This window comes from Sturnira hondurensis, unplaced genomic scaffold, assembly GCF_014824575.4.
Source record: "Sturnira hondurensis isolate 20B ecotype Veracruz unplaced genomic scaffold, ASM1482457v3 Scaffold0013299, whole genome shotgun sequence".
NCBI lineage: Eukaryota > Metazoa > Chordata > Mammalia > Chiroptera > Phyllostomidae > Sturnira > Sturnira hondurensis.
This window is the reverse complement of record NW_028085930.1, coordinates 1,817,592-1,843,385: the sequence shown is the minus strand read 5'-3', so window position 1 is coordinate 1,843,385 and position 25,794 is coordinate 1,817,592. Positions and strand designations below refer to the sequence as shown.

Sequence of the window (25,794 nt, the reverse complement as noted above, 5' to 3'; positions counted from 1 at the left end):
CTTCCTCTAACTCCTTTCACTTGCTCAACTCTCAATCAGCAGTGAAGGTTCAGATTAGCTGTGCTCCCACTAAGGGCCTGTCCCTAATTCATAGAGTTGATTTAGGTGACCTTCCTTTATTTACAGCAGTTTACACCTTGTATTTATTTAACTGTTTACTGATCCATAATTCCCATTGTACCAGGAGCTCAAAGCAGACAAAGGCCACATCACCAAAGTTCAATGCTATAGTCCCAAGAATAAGCACTCAAGCCCTGGCTGGTGTGACTCAGTGAACTGAGCACCAGCCTATGAATCAAAGTCACTGGTTTGATTCCCAGTCAGGGCACATGCCTGGGTTGCATGCGGGCCAGGTCCCCAGTGGGGGATACATAAGAAGCAACCACACATTGATGTTTCTCTCTCTCTCCCCTCTTTCCTTCTCCTCTCTCTCAAAATAACTAAATAAAATATTTAAAAAGGAAAAAAAGAAACCACATTTAAAAAAAATTGGGGGAGGGATGATAAACACCCAATAAGTTGCAATTCACTTGCAACTGTTACTGTGTTGGTAATTTTTTTAATATATCATAAACTAGGGACTCTGTTCACGTAACTGTTATGATCATCTGAAAAGTACCAATTTCTTTTTCTTTTTTAAAAAAAAGATTTTTATTTATTTTTAGAGAGAAGGGAGGGAGAAAAAGAGGGAGAGAAACCCCAATATGCAAGAGAAACATCGATGGGCTGCCTCTCACAAGCCCCCAACTAGGGACCTGGCCCACAGCCCTGACAGGGAATTGAAATCAGTGACCTTTTGGTTTTGCTGGCCATCCATTAAACCACACCAGCCAGGTCCAGATTTGTTTAATTCATCCCAGACTCACTGAATCCTCATCTCTGAGACACTGCTTTTTAAGAAACTAATGAAGCTTAAATTTGGGAACCACTACCAAGTTCTCTTAAAAATAGAAACTACCAAAATTAGGAAGTTAGGCTAAGTAATTTAATTTTAAATCTAATTAATTTCCTACATGTCCTCCAGTAAGAAAATGTGATAACCAAGCTTAAATTTTAACATTAAGATTAGCTTACAGTCAAATACAATTTTTAATATTAAAAAATGTATTGAGTGAAGAATTTCTTCATACTACACATGTTAAAAATCCAGCATATTATGTTTCCTTCACTTTAAGATATACTATGATAAGTCAGGGGAAATAAAGAAATTTCCAAATGCTTTTTCTCAGGATGCTTATAAAATGCTCTGATCAAGATTTACTCATTTGGTTGGAGCATCATCCCATTAACCAAAAGGTTGCAGATTTGATTCCAGGTCAAGGCACATACCTGGGTTGTGGGCTTGATCCCTGGTCAGAATGCATACAGCGGCAATCAATTGCTATCTCTATCTCTCTCTCACTCTCTCTCTCTTTTCTCCCTCGTCCGCCCCCCACTTCCTCTCTCTCTACAATCAAGAAACATATCAATTTAAAAAAGATTTATTACTGGGTGTTTGGAGAAATTAACTCAAGGGTGACATGTACCTTCACTACAGAGAATAATCAGAACCCAAACAGCTACTCCTGTAAATAATAATTTAGACTTAAACATAGAAAATAAAATGATCAGGCACATCACGTTTAAGAGAAGGCATTTTTAGTAAAGGTTTTATAGTTTTCTTTGGGGAAAAGGAAGCAGCAAACTTGTTCCTGAAGTTAAATTGAAATAATTCTTTATTGTTAACCTTACCAAGTCCCAGTTGTAGTGATGAAATACAAATCAACAACTACAAAACTGACTTGTTAGGTATTTAAAGTAAATATTAAATATTTTTATTTTAATAAATATCTAAAATATTAAAACAGACTTACTCAACTTCCTAAATGTATGTTAACATTTAAGATTGTGGTTACAGCCCTGGCCAAGTAGCTCAGTTGGTTAAAGCATCATCCCGCTCACCAAGATTGTCAGTTCAATCCCCCGTCAGAGCACATACAAGAAGCAATCAATGAGTGCACCAATAAATGAAATAACAAATGAACATTTCTCTCTCTCTCTCCTCACCCCTTCCTTCCTATATGTCTCTAAAATCAATCAATAAAAATGAAAATACAGTAATTTTTTTAAAGTTGTGGATACAGTCAAAACATCACATTTTCTAGAGATGCTGAAGATCTAAAGTACAGTTTATAAATAGTTAAGTGTTTATAAACTGCTTAATTTATATGCTTTACATCTTTATCATTCAAACTGCAAGGAACACTGCAAAAAAAGTTATACAATAAGCTTTATGATTCTGAGTGAAATATAATACACTGCTTATAAAAAGAGAAATTCAATTCTAATATACACAGAAGATCCTTGAGCTGTGGTAAGGTAAACTTAGGTTTGCCAAATTTACAGAAAGTAGAATAGTATGCCCAGTTCTATTTCAGTTTTAGGTAAACAATAAATTTTTTAGCATAAGTATATCCTATGTAATATTCAGATTGCCTATATTTTTATTTACTAAATTTGGCAAGCCTGAGTAGAAGTAATGGTAGCTAATAAATCCATATATTTTGGAAATCAAGACCAGAAGAAAGCACAGTGATCTAAGTTTTGAAAAGATGATAAATTTTAAAAAGACATCTATATTCTGAAGAAAGCTCCCTCTGTGGTGCTAACCTTTTGGATTATCAAATGTTTTACCTACATGAAAATATTATCAGTAGATATTCTAATCCTAGAAGATAAAAGACTACAAGTAATTTTTTATTCTTTCTACTCTTCCATACATTCTTCTATTCAAATGAAGGAAAAACTTTCTAATGGAGAAAAATTAATACTCTATAAAAATCTTTGGAGCATTAGAAAATAGAAATGAATGCTTTCTAGTGAGTCCATTAAAATATAAGGAAAAATCTGTACGGTATATAATTATAACTACTTAATGGGAGGGAAATTATTGTCAAAAGCAGACTAGCTAGTCTCTGAAGTAATCAAACATTTTTATTTTTTTTATTTTATTTTTTTTCTAAAGATTTTATTCATTTATTTATCTTTAGAGGGGAAGGAGAGAGGGAGAGAAACATCAATGTATGGTTGCCTTTCGTGCGTCCCCTGCTGGGAGTTGGCCTGCAAGGAACCAGCCTGCAACCCAGGCATGTGCCCTGACTGGGAATCGAACCGCGATCATCTGGTTCGCAGACCCACGCTCAATCCACTGAGCTACGCCAGCCAGGGCTGTAATCAAACATTTTTAAAGAACAGGGTGACTTTTAGTAAATCAACAAGGTTCTATGTGCTCAAAAGGAAGAGTTCAGTCTGACAGTGTAATAATCAGAGGCTAGCCTGAATTACCTTACGTTGAGATTAAAGAATACTATCTTAAATGTGATGGTTCTTAGAGAGGATGGTACTGTATTATCTGAAAGATACTTACTATCTTAGAGGGGATGGAATTATATTATTCTCTAGTAGTAAATTTGATCCATACCATTAACTGATCCAGATCCAATCATTCTCAATAACCCCTAAAAATACCTACTTCATGTTAGTATTTTGTCTGAGGCAGGGTGCCGACAATATACCATTGGCCTTTGAGACACCTAAGATTACTATAAAAGAGTGACTCCTGCATGTTTTTTATTACAATTCTCCCTGAAATTAATTTGCAAAGAATAATATATACATGCTGTATCTGGACTCACTACAAAATTAACTTCTTAAAGATAATTTTAGTTATGAAGTATAATGTGTCAACAATATGGTTTACTTAAGGAAACTTATCAGCTTAAAGTCTTGGTTGGTGTAGAGAGTTGTATACAAATTATGTAGGGGCAGATCAGTATCTCTTACAAAGGGGCTTCTCAAACTATCTGAAGCAAAGAACAATATTTTTCTTTTCAATCTGTCAAAAAACAGTATTTTTTAAAATATAAAAAAGCCACAAGAAAAAAAGACATACAAAACATATGCCCTTGGATACTGTGGCACTATCACATTGCTAGAGGAGTGTCCAAACATTTATTCCTCATTTCTGCACTTGCCTCAGTAACTGGTGACAATTCACAGACCAGCACTTGTCCATGGACCACACTGTGCAAAGCAATGTCTTGATCACACTTACTATACATGTTTGTATATATAAGAAAAGATATGTTAAGAATTCATACTAAAATTTTTTAAAATTACCTTTTCCTATAAGGACTCCAATTTTTGAGTCTAATTTTTCTCCTGGGTCACAACTTCTTGTTACTAGTTTGAGAACTGGAAGAAAAGGTCTGACATCACAGAGTCTTCTCGTTTCATCTTCAAGCTCTTCATATACAGCAGTTTGATTCACACATGCAAACATATAGGAGTCAATGTCCATAAGAAGGCTAAACATTGGGTAATTGTGAATCTGCTTCCACAACATCTGCAGGAAAAAAAGAAAACATTTTCTGAAATGGCAGTTGCTCAAATGTACAAGGACATTTCTACAGGATGCTCACTGTAGCACTATATGTAAACCTCAAAACCTGAGGTAAACACAAATGTTTTAGCAATAAGAAGCTAATTAAAGTACAAACCATTTAAAGGACTGTGAATATAAATATATACTATAACATGGAAAGACATATTAAGGTTGTTTTCTTTTTTTAATAGAAATTGCAAGAGTATATATGTGGTATTGCCCTGACTGGTGTGGCTCAGTGGGTTGAGTGCCAGTCTGTGAACCGAAGGGTCACAGGTTCAATTCCCAGTCAGGGCACATGCGTAGATTGTGGGCCAGGTCCCCTGAAGGGGACATGCAAGGGGCAACCACACACTGATGTTTCTCTCCCTCGCTTTCTCCCTCCCTTCCCCCTCTAAAAATAAATAAATATAATTTTTTAGAAGTGTATATGTGTGTTATTAACCCATTTTTATAAAGTAATATAATGGTATAACAAAAAATACATTTGTAAAAATAAAATTATTAAAGGGGAGTATCTATGAAGAGTTAAGAATCATTAAAGACTTCCATATTTAACATTTGTATGAACATAAACAACTTATAATTTGAAAAAATAGAAATTTTAAAGTATGTATCATCACCCCCATACAGAATGTGTTACTATTTTTGTTCTGTGTTCCTTTCTATTCATAAGGGAGATGGGGTTAACCCTGCCCTGTCAGGATGCACACAGTCAATCTCTCAGTACCTCTCACCAGGTCTCCTCAATGAGATCATATAAAATAATCACCATACAAACACAAGATGGGGTTACACAGTTTAACTACAAGCAGTAGAAAAGCCAGGAGCTGAAGATAAGAGACCTGCGGTAAAAACCATAGCCAAGCCTTATATACAGTTATATAAAGTAAAAAAGAGAAAACAATGTTAGACAACAAAAGAAAAAATATGGAAATTGGACCTCACTGAAATTTAATCTTTTGTGCATCAAAGGACACTATCAAGAGTGAATGAAAAGGCAACCAACAGACTAGGGAAAAAATCTGCAAGTTATATATTTAGTTAAGAAATTAATAGAGAATATATAATGTGTTCCTATGACTCAACAACAATAAAAACAAAACAACTGAATTTTAAAATAGGCAATGGTCTTGAATAGTCAATTCTAAACATGGTCAATAAGAACATGAAAAGATGCTCAACATCCTTAGTAACTAAGGAAATACAAATAAAAACTACAGTTATATCACTCTCACCACCATGAAGAAGTTATGATATTGAAAAAAAGAATGGAAAATAACAAGTGCTGTCAGGATATAAAGAAACAAGAACCTTGTACATTGCTGATCGGGATAAAAACGGTACAGTCACTGTGGAAAATAAATTGGCAATTCCATCACAGACTAAAACAGAATTGCCATATAATCCAACAACTCCACTTCTAGGTATATACATAAAAATCAGAAAGCAGGAATTCACACAGATACTTGTACAGCAATGTTCATAGCAGCATTAATCACAATAGCCAGAAGACATTCACAACGAAAACTGAAAGATAAATGGGTGAAAAAAATGTGGTAGAGCTATAAAGCAGAATATTACTCAGTCTTAAAAGAGAGTAAAATTTGGATACATGTTACAACATGGATGAAATTTTAAAATATTACACTAAGTGAAAGAAGTCAAACACATAAGGATAACTACTATATAGTTAAACTTATATGAAATAGCAAAAATATACAAATTCATAGAGACAGTAACTAAAATTGAAATTACCAGGATTGGGAGAAAGGGAGATTTATTATTCAATAAGCACAGAGTTAGTGATGGTGATGGTAAAAAGTGCTAAATATAGATAGTGCTGATAGTTGGGCAACACTATGAATGTGCTTAATGCCATTCACATGGAAAAATGACCCTAATGGTCAACTTTATATTATAGATATTTTGCACCAATTTAAAACAAAAAAGGAGAACGACTATCAATGGTTAATCCAGATTCAGTTACAGCTATAAACATCCACATGTATGACTGGGCCCTATAAAAGTAAGTAGGGTGCCTGAAAAAACTTTAAAAAAAAACAAAAAACTTCATGGGTCATGCAATTTTAGAATTTTCATGTATCCCTGATGAAGAAGCAAGGGTTAATAGTTAAAAGGCTGTCCTATCCTGGCCCACATTGCTCAGCTCGTTGGGCATTGTTGCACAAAGTGAAAGGTCACAGGTTTGATTCCTGGTCAGGGCACATGCCTAGCTTGTGGGTTCACAGTCCCATCAGGGCGCATGTGAGAGGCAACACATCTCTCATTGATGTTTCTCTCCCTCTCTTGCCCCATCTAATAAACAAACAAACAAACAAAGAAACAAAGGCTGTCCAAAGTCAGGAGCTTTACAAAGGTTTGTCATAAATACTTTTTCTTAAAAGTATCATAAGCCTTGATTTCACATTGGGTTCAGCTATTTGAAAAACATCAAAAAGAACGTTTAGAAAAAAAATTTTATTTGTCATAGTCTTCACAAATCAATGGCACTCATCAATTCATTTGAAAAAATAATCTAACAAAACACGAAAACCTTGTTACATAAAAAAATTTGCTTCCAGCCCTGGCTGGTGTAGCTTAAGTGGATTGAGCGTGGGCTGTGAACCAGGTCCCCAGTGGGGGCCATGTGAGAGGCAACCACAGATTGGTGTTTCTCTCCCTCTCTTCCTCCTTTCCTTCCCCTCTCTCTAAAAATAAATTAAAAAATATTTTTTAAAAGAATTTGCTTCCAAATGAGGACATACCATTCATCACTGAGCGGGGATAAATCTAGTGAACAGCAGAAAACTTTTTCTTCCCAGAGTCATCACAAAAAGTACTGGATTTAGGGAAGGGAAAGAAAAAAATAAGGAGAAGGAGAAAGAAAAACAGAGAAAAGATAACCAACCAAAAATCACACTTTAAAAAAGCATAGTAAGCTCAAAGAGAGTAATTACAAAGACTTTAACTCAAAATTTTCTTTAATAATGTCAAATTCCTTTTAATAACCTGAACATTTCAAACTAGCTAATATAAACCTATTTTCTTAGTTCAGGTATCACATACAGATCTTTTTTAATTGAAAGTGGGAGTAAGAATGAGGATGTTTTATATGTCCACAAAAAACAATGCATGTATCAAATTCTTTAAAATGTTATGACCTACAGTTTCAATGTTACTCAAATTTACCATATGATTTACATTATGAACAGTTCCTACAACAGAAGACTATGTGCCCATGAGTGATATAGTAACAAGCTACATTTACAGAAATTCTACCTATTAACATACCTGTTTAATATAAGAAATGGTAGCTTCCCGAGGTACCTCCAACTGGATATAAATCCCAGTGGGCAAGAGGAAATCCACAGGTATGGGGCCATCAGCGGGTATTTGTGAATCCACTGCCCAGATGTCAAGGATGTCTGCCATAGCAGGAGGCATTATGAAACTGAAGCACATTCATAACCATGGGGCCCTAGAAATCAGAAAGTAAAATTCAGTGAAACAGATAATTAGCCAGATTTTACAGTAAAATATGATAAAGCCCACTAATCCATAATTAGTCCTCGTATTTCAACACAGCCAGTAATGTTATAGGAGACCAGTTAAATCAAGCAATAGTGAGACAACAAAAATGAACTACTTAAATTACTTTGGTTATCACTGCATAAATATTATACACACACACGCACGCACACCCCAATGACTTAAATTCATCCTAAGTATATCACATGCAAAGGATGAACAGTTAAGGATTACAGGGTCCTAAGAAAGTTAACCACTAAACAAATGGTTATCTCCAGACTTTACTTAGATGATATTGGCTTCTTTGACTCAGGGGTTTTTTTGGTTTTGTTTTTTGTTTTTTTCCCCCCTAAACACTCCAATGAAAGTGGCAATCGAGAGGGTCTTCTTTCAAAAATAATTTTCTATCAATCTCATGTAAGGAACAAAGTATCATGAACTGAATCCCATGACCAACACCACCTAAATATTAAAAAGACCAAGTCCCTCAAGCCAGCTAGCAATGTCTTTGGTACTATGTTTCTGACCTGTTTTCTTTCGGAACTCCTAGCACTCCATAGCCCAGGCCCTTGTGGGACAGTGTCTTTTGCCTTCCCACTGCTAGAACGATGTTTATAGTTTGACACTCCTGTATCAAATCTCCATCACAACAAATGTACCCCTTAACAGTTCCATTCAAGTATCATTGATTCCTTAAAGGCTTCCTTCAAGAAGGCACAACAAGAACTGTGGGAAGAACATGGGTTTTGAAGTTAATATACCTAGATTTAAATCTCATTTATTCAAAGTATGAAAGTGTCATGTCAAAAGATATAAGAGCCAACTTAAAGCATTTTGAGCATCAAAAATAATGATACACACGGTTTGAAACTAATGAAATATATGGAAATGTCTGACTTAGTAATCATACAAAAAAATAAACTTATTTTTTAAATTTTATTTACTAATTTTTAGAGAGGGGAAAAGGAAGGAGAAAGACAGGGAAAGAAACATCAATGTGCAAGAGATACATCAATCACTTGCCTCTCACACACCTGCAAATGGGGACCTGGCCTACAACCCACTCATGTGCCCTAACTGGCAGTAGAACCGGAAAGCTTTCAGTTCGCAGGCCAGCACTCAATCTACTGAGCCACACCAGACAGGGCAATGCGGAAAAAATAAACTCTTTACTGGTCACCACTGGAGGCTGCTTAGACCAGCTCATTATTTTGAAATCTGATAAAAAAAATAGGGAAGTAAAGCAAACATTTAACCTGCTTGTTTACTAGTTCATAACTGATGATATTAGGGGTTTTTTTAAAGAACAATTTTAGCTAGTAAAAATGCAAAAGAATGATAGAATTAGAAAATCGCTATTTTGTAACCTGTAATGAAATAATGGACCTACGCAAGAATCATTTAATGGATGCTAAAAAAAAATTTCACAAGATAAGGTGAAAGGGTAATATGGAACTTTACAGTTAACATACCAGGCTGACACCTTCTAACTCTGAACAATCCAGATATGATATGACTCTTCCTATAACACAACAGGAAGTATTACCCACTACCTATAGAGTATACTTGGCTTAAAAAATTATACTTGAATTTAAGTATGTCTCAGATCTTATATATCCACCAGTTTATAGGAAATAGGAAAAACAGAGGAGAGAGGTAAACAATGATGGAGGCAATCAGTAAGTAGCATCAGAATGTTGGATCATCAATAAAATAAATCATCAACAAGAAAGCAAGCTAACCAATGACAAGAAGGAAAGGACAGTGGGAGAATTTGTTTAAAGGATAAAAAATACTTACAAATCCAATGTTGATTTGAACAAATACTCTATGAAAAACTATCTTTCAAACAACCTAGGAAATTTAAATATGCATTGAATATTAGATGATTTTAAGGAAATTTTAAGGTTATGTTTGTTATATACAACAATGGAATGGTTATTATGTTTCTAAAAATCAGCCCTTATTCATTAGAGATTCATAATGGTAATATAAGTAGGGCTAAATAGCATTACATTTGCATTTCCTTTAAATATTTCAATTTTTTTCCAACGTAAATAGCTGATTTAAACAAAGCTATAAAGGCAAGTTCATGAGACAAATAGATTGTTTTCAATGAATCATTAAGGAATAAAAGAACGTCCATATACTAAGAAAATGAACCTCTATCCATACCTTAAATCAAAAATAAAAATTAGCTCAAAATGAATCACAGGCCCAAATGTAAACTCCAAAACCATAAAACCTCAAGAAGAAAACACAGAAGCGCTTTTGTCCAAGATGGAGGCAGAGACAGATATGCTTCACCTTCATGCACAAACAAAAGAAGAATAACAACCAATTTAAAAACAAAAACCAACCAGAACTTGCAGAAAATCAAAGTGTATGGAAGTCTGACAACCAAGGAGTTACAGAAGAAACATTCACCCAGACTGGTAGAAGAAGTAGAGAGGGTGTGCAGCAGGCAGGGGCTGGTGGACCAGGCAGCCCTACAATAAGGTTGTGGATAAGTCAGGAGAAACAATTGGGGAGCAAGATGAACCACACAATCCAGGGTTCCAGGGAGGGAAAAGAAAACCCCTGGCTATAAAAATCTGTTGGGGTTGCAGAGGCAGGAGAATCTCACAGTCTCACAGGAGAGTCTGTTGGGGTCCTAGAACATACACAAGCCCACCTACCCAGGAATCAGCAACAGGGCAATACCTCAAAGGGTTCAATTCACTTGTGGGATGTTGGGGAAGTGGGTGAGAGCCAGGCAAGCAGCATTGTTCCCTCTCTGACCCCCTCCTCCACATACAGTGCCACAAGGCATAGATGTGGGTTACCCCACCCCGGTGAATACCTAAGGTTCTGCCCCTTACAACATAACAAGCAGGCCAAGATAAAGAAAAATGGCTCAAATGACAGAATAGATCAAAACACCAGAAAAAGAACTAAGCAATGAGGAGACAGCCAACTTATCAGATGCAGAATTCAAAACACTGATAATCAGGATGCTCACGGAAATAATTGAGAAGAGTTTCAAAATAAAGGAAGAAGTGAAGGCTATGCAAAGTGAAATAAACAAAAAGATAGAGGTAACCAACAGTGAAAGGGAGGAAATTGGGACTCAAATCAAAGATTTGGAACAGAAGGAAGAAATAAACATTCAACTGGAACAGAATGACGGAACAAGAATTCAAAAAAATGAGGAAAGGCTTAGGAACCACCTCCAGGACAACTTTAAATGTTCCAACTCCTGAATCATAGGGGTGTTAGAAGGAGAAGAGGAAGAGCAAGAAATTGAAAACTTATTTGAAAAAATAATGAAGGAAAACTTCCCCGATTTAGCAAAGGAAACAGACATGCAAATCCAGGAAGCTTAGACAGTCCCAAAGAAGTTAGATCTAAGGATGTCCACACCAAGACACATCATAATTACATCACCCAAGATTAAAGGAAAGGAGAGACTCTTAAAAAACAGCAAGGAAAAAGGAGACAGTTAACTACAAAGGAGTTCCCATAATAGTGTCAGCTTGTTTCTCAAAAGAAACCTTGCAAACAAGAAGGGGCTGGAAAGAAGTATTCCAAGTCATGAAAGGCAAGGACCTACAGCCAAGATTACTCTATTCAGCAAAGCCATCATTTAGAATGGAAGGGAGATAAAGTGCTTCCCAGATAAGGTCAAGTTAAAGGAGTTCATCACCACCAAGCCCTTAGTATATGAACAGTTAAAAGGATTTACCTAAGAAATAGAAGATCAAAAGTATGAACAGTAAAATGACTAAACTTACAACTATCAACAACTGAACCTAAAAAACAAAAACACAAAGAAGCAAACAAGTAGAATAGGAACAGAATCACAGAAATGGAGAATACATGGAGGGTTATCAGTGAGGAGGGGGAGGGGGAAGAATGCAGAAAAAAGTTACAGGGAATAAAAAGCATAATGGGTAGGTACAAAAGAGACAGAAGGTAAGCTAAGAATAGCACAGGAAATGGAGAAACCAAAGAACTTATATGTACAACCCATGGACATGAACTAAGGTGGGGGGAATACTGGAGGGAAGGGGGGTAGCAGGGTAGAGGGGGATAAAAGGGAGAAAAACTGGGGCAACTGTAATAGCATAATCAGTAAAATATACTTAAAAAAGGAAACAGAAGAAAATTTTGTGATCTTGTATTAAGATTTCTTAGTTATAACACTAAATGCACAATTCATAAATTTGAAAAAAATTGATAAATATCATCAAAACTGAAAAGTTCTGACCTTAGATACAAGTCTTCATAATAAGAAGAGACAAGCCACAAGACTGGGAGAAGATGCTTTCAACTATATAAAGTGTTTATATCCAGAATACATAAAGAGTCCTGAACATACAATAATAAGAAAACAAAAACCTCAGTTTTAAAATACGGCATAAGATTTGAACACACTTCATTAAAGCAGATATATAGATGACAAAAGGGCTCAATATCATTAATCAATGCAAATTAAAACCACGATGAGACACCACTATACCCCTATTCCAAAAACTAAAATTAGTAAGACTAATCATCAAGTGTTAGAAAGAATGCAGAGAGAACTAGAACTCTCATACATTTCTGGTGGGAATGTTAAATAGTACAACTTTGGAAAAACAGTTTGGCAGTTTCTGAACATACACCTACTGTATAATTCATCATCCCACTCCTAAATACACACCAAACAAATAAAAATAATGAAGGCATATTTCACTGCAGAAGCTGTACACTACTGTTCACAAAAGCCTTACTTATACTATCCAAAAACTGGAAATAATTCAAATGTCCATTAACAGATGAATGGATTTTTATAAGGTTGTGATACATTCATACAACAGAATACTAAACAGCCCCCCAAAACCCCAAAACAAACAAACCCAAAAAGCACTACTCATTAACTCAGCATTATGGAGGAATCCCAAAATAATTATGCTGACTAAAAGAAGCCTGATAAAAAGAGTACATACTATATGATTTCACTTATATAAAATTCCAGAAAGTGTAAACTAGACTATAGTGATAGATTACTGGTTGACTTGTGTGGGGAAAGGGATGATAGAAGCAAGGAGAGATAGGAAGAGGGGATTACAAAAGAACACAAGGAAACTCTTGGGAGAGATGGTTATCTTGTTCATTATCTTGACTGTGGTGTGGTTCCAAAGTTTATACATGTATCAAAATATATCCAGTTGTATACTTCAGCACTTCTATGCATGTTAATTACACATTAATAAGGCTGTTTATAAAAGTGAGAGGAATAGATGAAACAAGAAAAGCAAAATACTGATACTTTTTGAAGCTGGGTGATAAAAAGTAACATTATATTACTTCTCTGCTTTTGTGTACATTTACAATTTTTCATAATAAAGTTTTGTTAAATCCCACCTATGCTACTCACCTTCTATGTGAATTTTGTTAAGTCACTGAAACGTCTGAGCTTCCATTAACTAAAAAAGAAATAATAAGCCCTGACTGGTGTGGCTCAATGGATTGAGTGCCAGCCTGTGAACCAAAGGGTTGCTGGTTCAACTCCCAGTCAGGGCACATGCCTGGATTGCGAGCCAGGTCCCCAGTTGGGGGCATGCAAGAGGAAACTGGTAGATGTATCTCTCACACAATCGCGTTTCTCTTACGCCCTCCCTTCCCCTGTCTCTGAAAGTAAATAAAATCTTAAAAAATAATAATAAAAGGCCCAAGATGGCGATGGCATAAGAGGACACTGAACTTGCCCTCTAATGGCCAGATTCAACTATACAAGTAGGGAGCAAGTACTCCTAAAAGACAACTAGGAGCTGAATGAACAGCTTCTGTACAATAAACAACAGAAAGAGCAGAGAGGAGAGTGGAGAGAATCACAGAGGAAAGGGGGAAGGACTCACATGAACAAGTATAAAGGACACATGGACAACAACTAAGGTGGGGGTGGAAATGGGAAGGAGGTGGGGAGCACTGGGGGTGGGGTGGGCAGGGCTGGGAATATAAGACAGAAAACTACTTGAACAAGAATTAAATTTAAAAAAACTTAAAAAAAAACACAGAAAGAGACAGAACAGAAATGGCTGGGTAATGGCAGGAGCTGCAGAACTCTCCAGGCTGGAAGAGCCAGTACCTGTCATTGTTTAATTCCACTCCACTTACATATGGTAGGTGTGACCTCTATTCTGGTGCTTCCGCTAACCTGCCAGGTGAGCACAGCACATTCCCAGCTACACAGCCTGTAGCCTTTTTCCCCTGAACACAGGAAGTAATCACCACACATACCTGGCCTCCCTGCCAGGAGCCACTCCAACCCAGCAAGCCAGTGCCTGAGGCACCAGAAGCTGCTATGTGACTCCTACTTTACTAGCCTAAAATAGGCTGCTATAGATACAGAATAATAAAAACAAACCTCATGGTAACCATGAACAAAAAAAAACCCTACGAGATATACAAAGCATAAACAGAAATACAAAACAAAACATTAAATAAAACCAGTAAATCACATGAGAAGACATCAAGAAAGGGGCAGAAAACTATAAAAACAACCAAGAATTAAAATGACAATAAGTACATTCTTATCAATAATTATTTTAAATGTAAATGGATTAAATGATGATAAAAATACACAGGTTAGCTGGATGAATTTAAAAACATAGCCCATGTATATGCTGCTTATAAGAAATTTACTTCAAATTGAAAGACAGATATAGACTGAAATTGAAGGGATGGACAAAGATATTCCATACAAATAAAAATAAAAAGAAAGCTGAGCTAGCAATGCTCACACCGGAAAAACAGACTGTAAAACAAAAAACTTTTTAAAAGACAAAGAAGGCCCTGGCCACGTAGCTCAGTTGGTTAGAGCATCCTCCTGATATGCCAAGGTTATGGGTTCCATCCCCAGGTAGGGCACATACAAGAATCAACCAATAAATGCATAACAAAGTGGAACTATAAATCAATGTTTTTTTTCTTCTCTCTCCCTCAAAATCAATAAATATCTTTAAATAAAAGACAAAGAGTAACATTACATAATCATAGAGGGATCAATCCAAGAAGAGGATATAACAACCATAAATGTCTACCTACCCAACATGAGCATCTAAATATATAAAGCAATTATTAATGGACAGAAGAAAATTCACAGAACTATAATAGTAGAAAATTTTCTATACCCTGCTCCTATCAATTGTCAGATCAACAAGCATAAAATTAATAAGGAAATAATAGTCTTAAGTGTCATGTTAGACCAGATCAATTTAATAAACATTTATAGAACATTTCATGTAAAAACAGCAGAAAACACAATTTTCTTCTAAGCACACATGTAACATTATCCAGGATAGATTATATTTTATTCCACAAAAGAAGCCCCAAGAAATTCAGAAGACTGAAATCATATGGAGCACATGTTCCAAACACAATGGCATGAACTAGAAATCAGCAACAGAAAGAAAACTGAGGGGAAAAAAGACATGGAGACTTAACAACACGCTACTGAACAACCAATGGATTAAAAAGTAAATCAAAAATGAAACAAAATCAAAAAAGTAAATCAAAATGAAACTACCTTGAAACAAATGAAAATGAAAATACAACATTTCAAAATTAATGGGATGCAGTAAAAGCAATTCTAAAAGGGAAGTTCATAGCTATATACAGGCCTACTTCAAGAAAGAGAAAATATCAAAAACAAACTAAATCTATATCTAAAAGAACTAGAAAAAGAACAAAACCAAAGTAAACAGTAAGAGATAAACAGTTCAGATCAGAGCAGAAAGAAACAAAATTAAGATCCTGTTCTTTGAAAGGTAAACAAAATTAATAAAACTCTGGACCAACTTATAAAGAAAAAAAAAGAAAGCCCAAATAAATAAAATCATAAATGAAAGAGAAGTTAAAATCAACACCACAGAAATACAAAGAATCATTAAAGAATACTATGAACAATTATATGTCAACAAATTTGACAGCCTAGAAGAAACTGATAAATTTCTAAAAGTATACAACCTTCCAAGACTTAGCCAGGAAGATATAGAAAACCTAAACAGACTGATTACTACCATATATCAAACCATACTACAAACCTATAATAATCAAAATAGTAAGGTACTGGCATAAAAACAGATGTATAGATTGATGAAATAGAACATAAAGCCTAGAAATAAATCCTTGCTTATATGGCCAATTCATCTATGACAAAGGAGGCAAGGATATACAAGAAGGTAAAGACAGTCACTTCAAAAAGTGGTATTGGAAAACTGAAAAGGAAGGAAGGGAAGGAGGGAGGGGCAGGGGGGAGGGGAGGGGAGGGGAGATTACACCACTTTCTGATACCATATACAAAATAACCTTAAAATGAATTAAAGACTAAAATGTAAAACATGAAACCATAAAACTCCTAGAGGTAAATAAACAAAGGCAGTAAACTATGACATAACTTTTAGCAATATCTTTTTGGATATGTCTCCTAAGGCAAGGAAAACAAAAATAAATTAATAAATCGGACTATATCAAACTAAAAAGATTTTGCATAGAAAAAAAACACTACAAACAAAACAAAAAAACACTCTACTAACTGGGTAACGATATTCACCAATTATAAACCCAGCAATGGGTTAGTATCCAAGATATATATCAACAAGAAACTCACACAACACCTCCCCCCTCAAAAAATCCAGTTAAAAAATGGGCAGAGGACCTAAATAGACACTTCTCCAAAGAAGACATACAGATGGCCAACAGACATACGAAAATATGGGAAACATCACTAATAATCAGGGAAATGCAAATTAAAACCACACTGATGTAATATCTCACACCCCCCAGAATCGCCATCATCAATAAATCGACAAGTATGTACTGGCAAGGATATGGAGAAAAGGGAACCCTCATACACTATTGGTAGGATTGTAAATTCAGGCAGCCACTATGGAAAACAGTATAAAGAATCCTCAAAAATTAAAAACAGAGCTTCCATATGATCCAGCAAGTCCACTTCTGGGTATTTATCTGAAGAAAATAAAAATATTATGTTGAAAAAATATATAGACCCCTATGTTCATATGGCTAAGATATGGAAGCAACCTAAGTGTCCCTTGACAGACAAATGGATAAGGAAAGTATGGAATATATATGCACATGGAATGGAATATTATTCAGAAATTTAAAAAAGAATAAAATCTTGCCATTTGTAACAAGACAGATGGACCTGAAAGGTATTAAGCTAAATGCAGTAAATAAGAAGAGAAAGGCAAACAGCATATGATTTCACTTATATGTGAAATCTTTACAAAAAATGAATAAACAAAACAGAAACAGATCCATATATTCAAACAACAAGCTGATGGTTGCCAAAGGGAGGAAGTTGAGGGCATGGAAATACAAAAATAAGTTTGGAAGAATAAAGTGTTGGGGGAAATAAATAAATAAAAATAAAAGTGAATAATAATAAAACATGTCTCCTTGGGATCACTATGAAGATAAGAGCAGCTAATGTTTGAAGGCCTTACACATCATAGATTGTAGTAAATTACAGCTCTCTTCCTTCCCTGAACACTCCAGCCTCTAGTGAGCTCTTCCTCCTAACTCTTATACCTGTTATATAGTCTGGACCCATCACACTGATACTGACACATAGGTCCTGAATCTTCCAGAAGTATCAGTCTTTTTTCTGAACACAGAACAGCGCAATGATTAAAAATTGTGGTCTGACCTTATAGGCAAGCAGGGGCTGGAAAGAAGTATTCCAAGTCATGAAATCCAAAGACCTACATCCAAGATTACTCTATCCAGCAAAGCTTTCATTTAGAATGGAAGGGCAGATAAAGTGCTTCTCAGAGAAGGTCAAATTCAAGGAGTTCACCATCACCAAGCCCTTATTATAGGAAATGTTAAAGGGACTTATCTAAGAAAAAGAAGATAAAAAATATGAACAGTGAAAGGACAGCAAATGCACAGTTATTAACAACCACAGTTATTAACAGTTAATAGCAAATGCACAGTTATTAACAACCTAAAACAAAAGCAAACTAAGAGGACAGCTAGACTCAGGAGTGGAACCGTAGAAATGGAGATCACATGGAGGTTTAGCAACAGGGGAGTGGGAAGAGGAGAAGGGGGGAGAAGGTACAGAGAATAAGTAGCATAGGCAGTAAGTAGAAAATAGATAGGGGGGAGGGAAAGAATAGTATGGGAAATATAGAATCTAAAGAACTTGAGACACACGGACATAACTAAAGGGCAGGGGAATGGTGGGGGAGGGGTGTGCAGGGTGGAGGGGAATAAAGGGGGGGAATAGGACAACTGTAATGGCATAATCAATAAGATATATATTTTAAAAATTGTGGTCTGAGCCCTGACTGGCGTGGCTCAGTGGATTGAGCATCATCCAACAAAATGAAAGGTCCCCAGTTCGATTTCTGTAAGGGCACATGCCTGGGTTGCCAGCCAGGTCCCCAGCTGGGGATGTGCAAGAGGCAACCAACCCATGTTTCTCATGCACACTGATGTTTTTCTACCTTTCTTTCTCCCTCCCTTCCCCTCTAAGAATAAATAAATAAAATCTTTTTTAAAAACTGTAGTCTGAGAGTCCAACAACTCAATGATTAGACAGCCTGCCTCCATCACTCTCTAGCTGAGAGATCTTGGGCAAATCACATTTCTTCTCCCAACTTAAGTTTCCTTATCTGTGAAATGGTGAAAGACGGTAATTACTTTATAACATACTCATTGAACCAGAGTAAGGAATGCCTGGAACATAGCCCAATGCAAGTGCTGCTATTTATTATTTTTTTATTTTCATTTTTATTCAAAAGCCCTAAGTTCTTTTGAGCTGTGTTATTTTTCAGCTTTTTTCCCTAAAAGTGGTCAGTACAGAGTAGCCATTTCATAATTGTTTAATGAATCTAAGATAAATTTTATTATCCCTATTGCATGATTTTTAAAAATCTCATAGGATAACAAAATTAGTAATAGTGGGTTGGCCAAAAAAGTTTATTTGTTTTTTTCTGTAAGACAGCCCTAGTAGCCCTTAGTTGTCTTGAACTTCATGCAAAACAATTTTTTTAGATTGTATTGTGACAGCTGTCATATCAGCATGCATTTAAAAAAAAAACATCAAAATTGGTGAACTTTTGTGTAACCATTTTAATACTAAAGATGGCAGAAAATATGCAACATTCTCAGCATATTATGCTTTATTATTTCAAGAAAAGTAAAAACGCAACTGAAACACACACAAAAAATGATTTGTGCAGTGTATAGAGAAGGTGCTGTGACTGACGGAACATTTCAAAAGTGGCTTGCAAAGTTTCATGCTGGAGATTTATCGCTGAACAATGCCCCACGGTCACATAGACCTGTTAAAGTTGACAGTGATCACATCAAGACATTAATAGAGAACAATCAACATTATATCATACAAGAGATAGCCAGATTTCTCAAAATATCCAAATCAATAGTTATTGATGAAAATGAAAAATTAGTCTTTTATTTTATGGAAAAAACTGAACAAACTTTTTGGCCAACCCAATAGTTACAGCTGAGTACTAACTATTATGTCTCAAGGTTCTACTAAGTTATTTACATGCATTACTATATTTTACCATTACTACCACCTTCGATAATATTTCTACTCCTTAAGGAAGCACCTGAGGTTCAGAGAGGTTGAGCTGTCTACAGCTAATTAGCAGCTGCCCTGGGATTTGAACTTGAGTCTGACTCTAGAAAGTGAGCCTTAAATTATAACTATTATAACTATTGAGGTACCAGAAAAAAAGTATGAGACATTTAACAATAATAAAACACATTATTTTGACTGTAAGCTCCATGATGGCTTGCACCAGGCTTTTTAAAGTACATTCTCTCACCACAGCATACAGAGAAGTCGCTTTAAAAAATTATGAAGTGTAAACTGATAAATTTTCCTACAAAAGAAGAGAGCTACACAAAATTACTAGATGCCATTGACAGTTAATGGTACTGGAACTGCTTTCAACAAATAACTTCAAAACAGCCTTTGAAAACTGCCTTCAGTGAAGGGTTTCTCAACCTTGCAAGTATTAGACATTCAAGAAGTATTTGCTGAATGAAAACATGCTACATCAAATTATAACCATGCTTTGCTTAAATTCAAATACCACCACACAAAGAGAGTTGCACAAGCCAACTCCTGAGCATCAAGTCACAGCAAGTATGATGAATGAATCAAGAGTTAACAAAAGCTGAGGGGAAAAACCGAAAGTAAGCATTTAAAATTGAGAAGGGTTTATAAAACATGAGCCATCTGTCATAGAATTACAATCATGATAAACCTGTACACATTCCTGATTTTTTTTGCATAGATTTTTGGCAAGAGTCTCACAACTGAAACCAAATCACCTAATAAAGAAGAGTAGTAATACTCTTGTGCATGAAAGTGCATGAAACTATAAAAACAAAAACCTCTGAGATATCACCCTTACCACACAACTGGAGCCCAGAGTAACAATCTTTTCAAAAAGACTGATTGCACCCCACCACCCTACAACATCAACTATCCAGTCACGGAATTCTGAACTTCTGGGGTATTACAGAAAAAAAAGGGTAAATTTAAGAATTTCTTCATATTTATACCTAAAATGAATTACGAGAATGAGTTCATATGCCCCATCTCCCTTCCTTTTGAGATTTGACATTCTTAAGGATAATTAACTACATATTAATTATCCTTAATCCAGCCAACTGAATCACTGATACTTGTCAGCATATCCCAGTCTCTCCTGCCTCCTACCTTAAACATATCCTTCCCACTGCCTAGGATATCCACATTTACCTATCTCCTAACCAACGCTTACTCTTCAAGACTCTTGGAATCCTTCCCTAATACTCCTCCTATGCACTCAAGCACTGGGGCATACCTGCGTCGGAGCAGCAGCACACTATATATTGAAGTTCATTGCTAACAGAGAGGTCCAAACCTCCTATTCCTGACATATATGAAGCTCTCAATAAATATTCGCTTATGGCTAAATAAATGAATAAAAAAATTCTATGGAATTCACTGGAATAATTATACTGGATAATTAAAAATGTGATTTAACTCATGATTGACAGGAAGAACTACTATGTGTCCTTCAATCCAGTCTTTCAGTCCTAGTCTAAGAAATACTATAAATAGCCTCCAAAGGTAACATCTTTATGTGAAGCCAAGGTAATGTTTTACCATACACAGACAAAATATCACATACCTAGAGTTCCTAGAACTCCTTATACCTAAAAAATTGAGCCATGGCTGGTTTAACTCAATGGATTGTGTGTTGGCCTGAGAACCAAAAGGTTGCTGGTTAGATTCCCAATCAGGGCACATGCCTGGCTTGTAGGTCAGGTACCCAGTAGGAAGCACGCAAGAGTCAACCACACAGTGATATTTGTCCCCTTCTCTTTCTCCCTCCGTTCCCCCTCTCTAAAAATAAATAAAATATTAAAAATTTTGAAAAAATATGTCTATTTGCATATGGCTTTATATAACAGTCTATATTTTAGAGTAAATATATCTTTCCATAAAAGAATAAAGTAGAAAAATATTAACAAACAAAGAATTCTGATTGCATCATTAGTTGTACAGGATTAGGCTTTGCCTAAGATCACTTTGTCTCCAATCATAAACTCCTGTCACATGAATAGGAACATGAAATAGGTCCCACCTATAACTGAAGTACTATATTCCAACTGTATTGCAATTGCAGTAATATCACAGGAACTTCCAAAAAATGATGTATTTCTAACTGATTACATAACTGGTTATTCCCATAAAATGGTAGCTTCTATTAAATTTAGACTGACTGGGGCACTCCTAACCCTTATGTTCAATACAGAGAAACAGAATATAGAATTTTACTTCAGAAAAATTCACTGAACTCTATGTTTTGTGTACTTTTTTACGAAATATATCTATGCTATGTTGTGAAACATATCTATGCTATATTTCACAACAATGTCTTGAACACTAAATAACTGGCAGTATAAGTTGGAAAAATCAAGAATTTTTCTCCTGCCATCTCAAAATGCACCAGAAAGAAAAGTTTAATCCTTTAGCTTGACAGCTAACCATTCTTTCTCTTTAGTTACTAAAGAACCTCACATCAATCTCCAAAATCAATTCCCCTATCTTCAAAATCCTCACATTCAAAATATCAATGATTTAGAAAGAGTCTGATGATTCAGCAATATACAGAAAATGCTTATAAAGCACCATTTAAATAAGAAACCTAGAAATGTTTTTGTTCACCAGGAATAAATTATCAAAGGGACTATTACAAGGTTATGCCCAGGTACATAAAGTTGTACCTTGAGATTTTCATATTAGTAATTTACTAATAACTGAGTTAGACTGGTCATCAGACTTTGTAAATATCCAGGAAGACATGCAGTATATAATTACAACTAACATATAGATTATAATTATGTGTCCCTTTAATAAAACCCCTTTTATTAGACCAATTCTCAGGCTTTTCAAGTACTTTAAGCTAAACACTATCTAGAAGAATGGTTTTCCTTTTCCTTTTGCTTATTTTTATTTATTTTGTTTAAGTTTTTAATTTTTTCAACTAAAGTTTACATTCAATATTATTTAGTATTAGTTTTAGGTGTACATCATAGTAAAAGAATGGTTTTCAATCCTCGTATATTCAATATTCCTTTAAAACAAATATTTTACAAATACTTTAAAATCTGAAATGACATTATTAATAGCTTACCTACAACATATTTATTTAATTTGAAAATAAACCTATGTAATGTCCTAACTGTACTAAAAAGGAGAAATACTAAAATAATGTAATAATAATAATAATAATAATAATAATAATGTATATCTGAGTATACGGATACTTGGACATGACCATACCTCTGCTTAATAAGGTAGTCAGAAACAGTCCCTGTGTCCCAAGTGCATTCTTATTTCATAAGGAACACCACACACAACCTTTTACATCTATGCATGTGGATATAACAACTATAAATGCAGGTATGCATTGACCCAGGTATATTGTAACATGACCAAATACTGCAAATGCAAATAGTACCAGATTTTTACAAATCTGTATCTTCCAAAACCAATGTATAAAAATCATATAAAATTACTTGGTATTCTATTTTCAAGCAGAACTCTACATTTTTATAGAGTTCAGATCTATGATCAGGCACAATAAAGAGATTTTTCACCTACATGACTATCTAGAAGAAAATTCAAAAATTCTGCTATACATCAGACACTTTTTTATTCAAGACTGCTCTGTATCCCAGAAGCTCCCCCCAGATGCTCCCTTCTACCCACTATCTTGCCCCATAGAGGTAAACTCCCTAGGGAGAAATACCTGTCCTGTGCATTACAGGATGTCCAATTATCCCTCACAATAGTAAAATCTCCCTCAGTCACAGCCTCAACAAGCACAACAAAATCACTCCCCACAAATTTCCAAAGCATCCTATGGGGGAAGTTCACACTGTCCACTTTCAGAACCAGTGCTCTAGGCCAATTTCTACTATATCTCAAAGTAGTAATGGGTTCTTCGCACAATATATCCAGACCTACTTAGAGCCTATATTTAAAATAATATAAAGAATGTAACTTGGCATACACCATTTGACAATCAATGGTGTTACATGTATTTGCCTATGTTGTCTTGGACTAATTCTTGAAGGGTAAAAGACACTCTAAGTCCCCCCCCAAAAAATAAATAAACCCTTTAACCCCCTCAACTGATCAAAAGAATGGAAAGCCACTTGTAAACAAACTTACTGATGGGGTAGTCTAACTAAAACCACAGGATAACTAGTAGTTATTCAGAGCTTCATCCACAACACATTAAGTATTGAGAGAGGGTAGTACTCACATGATGTGCTACGTTGTAATTAAAATGGCATGTCCTCTGTCATACCTAAAACTGTGATGCAGCTACTAAACAAATGAGGTAACAAACCAACTGCTAACAGATAATCTTTTGTAGAGATATTCTGAAGAAAGCAAAATTATTGCTACATAATTGAAAATAAAAATACTCATTCTGGTTCCTATTTCCCTGTGTCCCAAGTGCATTCTTATTTCATAAGGAACACCACACACAAGAGTCTGAAATAACACAGTTTCAGATTAGGAAGTAGGTGACTTAGGAGTTAGAGACCCTTCCCATTTTAAAGATAAGAAAACTAAGGCCCAGAGAGATTAAGTAAATTACCTAAGATGACACAGAGGCAGGGCCAGGACCAAAAGAAAGACTTTTTCCCCCCAGCAACTAGCATATGATTAAATTCTTCTTTTTCCTTTTTTAATTTTTTCTTTCTTTTTTTTCTTTAAAGGAAATGTTCTTCACAGGGTTACCTACCCCAGCAAGATCCTTAGTCTTGTATCACTCTTGTTTGAGCACCTACACAAATGGTCAAAGGCTGAGGACAATCATGAAGCAACTATGAAAACTTTTCAAGGAATAAGAGGGCACCAGAACTTCAGCGACAATGAGCTTGACTAAACCCTTAGACTGTAATTACAAACCCATATCCTGTCAATTGTTCACTGGCAGGAAGATAGGAAAGCTGTTTAAATGTTCTCAGCCTCCCTGGCAAGTGCAAGCAGAACCACTGGACTTTACTCCTTCAAGTTAAATGTCAAGCAGAAACCAACATAAACTAGTTATACAGATGAATAAGTTCAATGGAAAACTACTTTGGAAAATCATGGAAGAAATCTAAAGAGAGACCGAAAGGGAGTTTTAATAAAATTACATGCAATAGTGTTTACCAAGTATTTCTCTTTCCTGTTATATGATATAGCTCATAAAAGAACAGAACATTAGTACTGGAAGGGGCCATGCCCCGATGATGAGCACTGATCTACACGTACTATTTTAACCTCTAGGGTTCAATCAGAGACAACTTAAGTGATGGGATCTTGATTCATCTGGGCTTCAGCCCTCCTGACCAAATTGTTCAAAGATAACAAATCAGCCTTAATTGCTGATTTCTTTATAGTGAACAATATACTATGCTGAGCAATGAAAAATTGAACAGTGCAGAACTTCATTTTGTTAGACAGTTATTTGATCCAAATCATTGTAATTTGATATAAGAAGCATCTCTAAAGTAATCTGGGAAATTAATAAAGAGTAATTACCAAAACATATAAATTTATATTCTGAGATAGAAGGTGGCACTCTAAATTGCTTTTAGAAAATATGTGCAGCCCTAGCTGGTATGACTCAGTGGACTGAGTGCCAGCCTGTGAACTGAAGGGTCACTAGTTTGAGTCCCGGTCATGGCACAGGCTGAGTTTCAGGCCAGGTCCCCAGTTGGGGCCATGCAAGAGACAACAGATAGATGTCCCTCTCACACATCAAAGTTTCTCTCCCTCCCTCCCTCCCTTTCTGTGTCTCTAAAATAAGTAAATAAAATCTTTCCTTAAAAAAAATAAAATATTTGCATATATGCTTTTGTCCTTAAGGTATTTTATACCTATTAACCTGGTAATTATAATTCAATAGTTTACATATTTAAAAACTTGATTACAGAAAATTTATATGCAGAGCAAAATATGTAAATATGACAAACTGCAAATAAACTGTCCAAACATGAAGCAATTTAGATAAACAATGATAGAGCCACTTGGTGGCCTACTACGCGGTCATTTAACTGAAGTTTGGCAAGTGCATTCAATACTATGAAGTGTTTAAAAATGATTTGAAAACAGCAAAACATAAAACAGCACAAAAATATAATTAAAATTCTGATTACTGTAAAAAAGGAAAAAAATGAGTACAACCGAATGCACAGAAATTAAGGCTGTAAGAAAATATATTAAAAGAGTTCAAAAGTAACTATAAATA

At 35.3% G+C, this 25,794-nt stretch overlaps 1 protein-coding gene across 2 annotated transcripts in view; it reads right to left on the bottom strand.

Annotated features, from left to right (window-relative positions):
• PIK3CB (phosphatidylinositol-4,5-bisphosphate 3-kinase catalytic subunit beta) overlaps positions 1-25,794 on the bottom strand; it is a 134,259-nt gene that overhangs the window by 81,660 nt on the left and 26,805 nt on the right. For both annotated transcript variants that reach the window (XM_037061186.1, XM_037061187.1), the window contains exons 2-3: positions 7,718-7,904; positions 4,159-4,384 (exon numbers count right to left, since the gene is read on the bottom strand). In XM_037061186.1, the coding sequence (XP_036917081.1) occupies positions 4,159-4,384; positions 7,718-7,888 (397 nt within the window). In that variant the 5' untranslated portion in view covers positions 7,889-7,904. The remainder of the gene's footprint in view (positions 1-4,158; positions 4,385-7,717; positions 7,905-25,794) is intronic.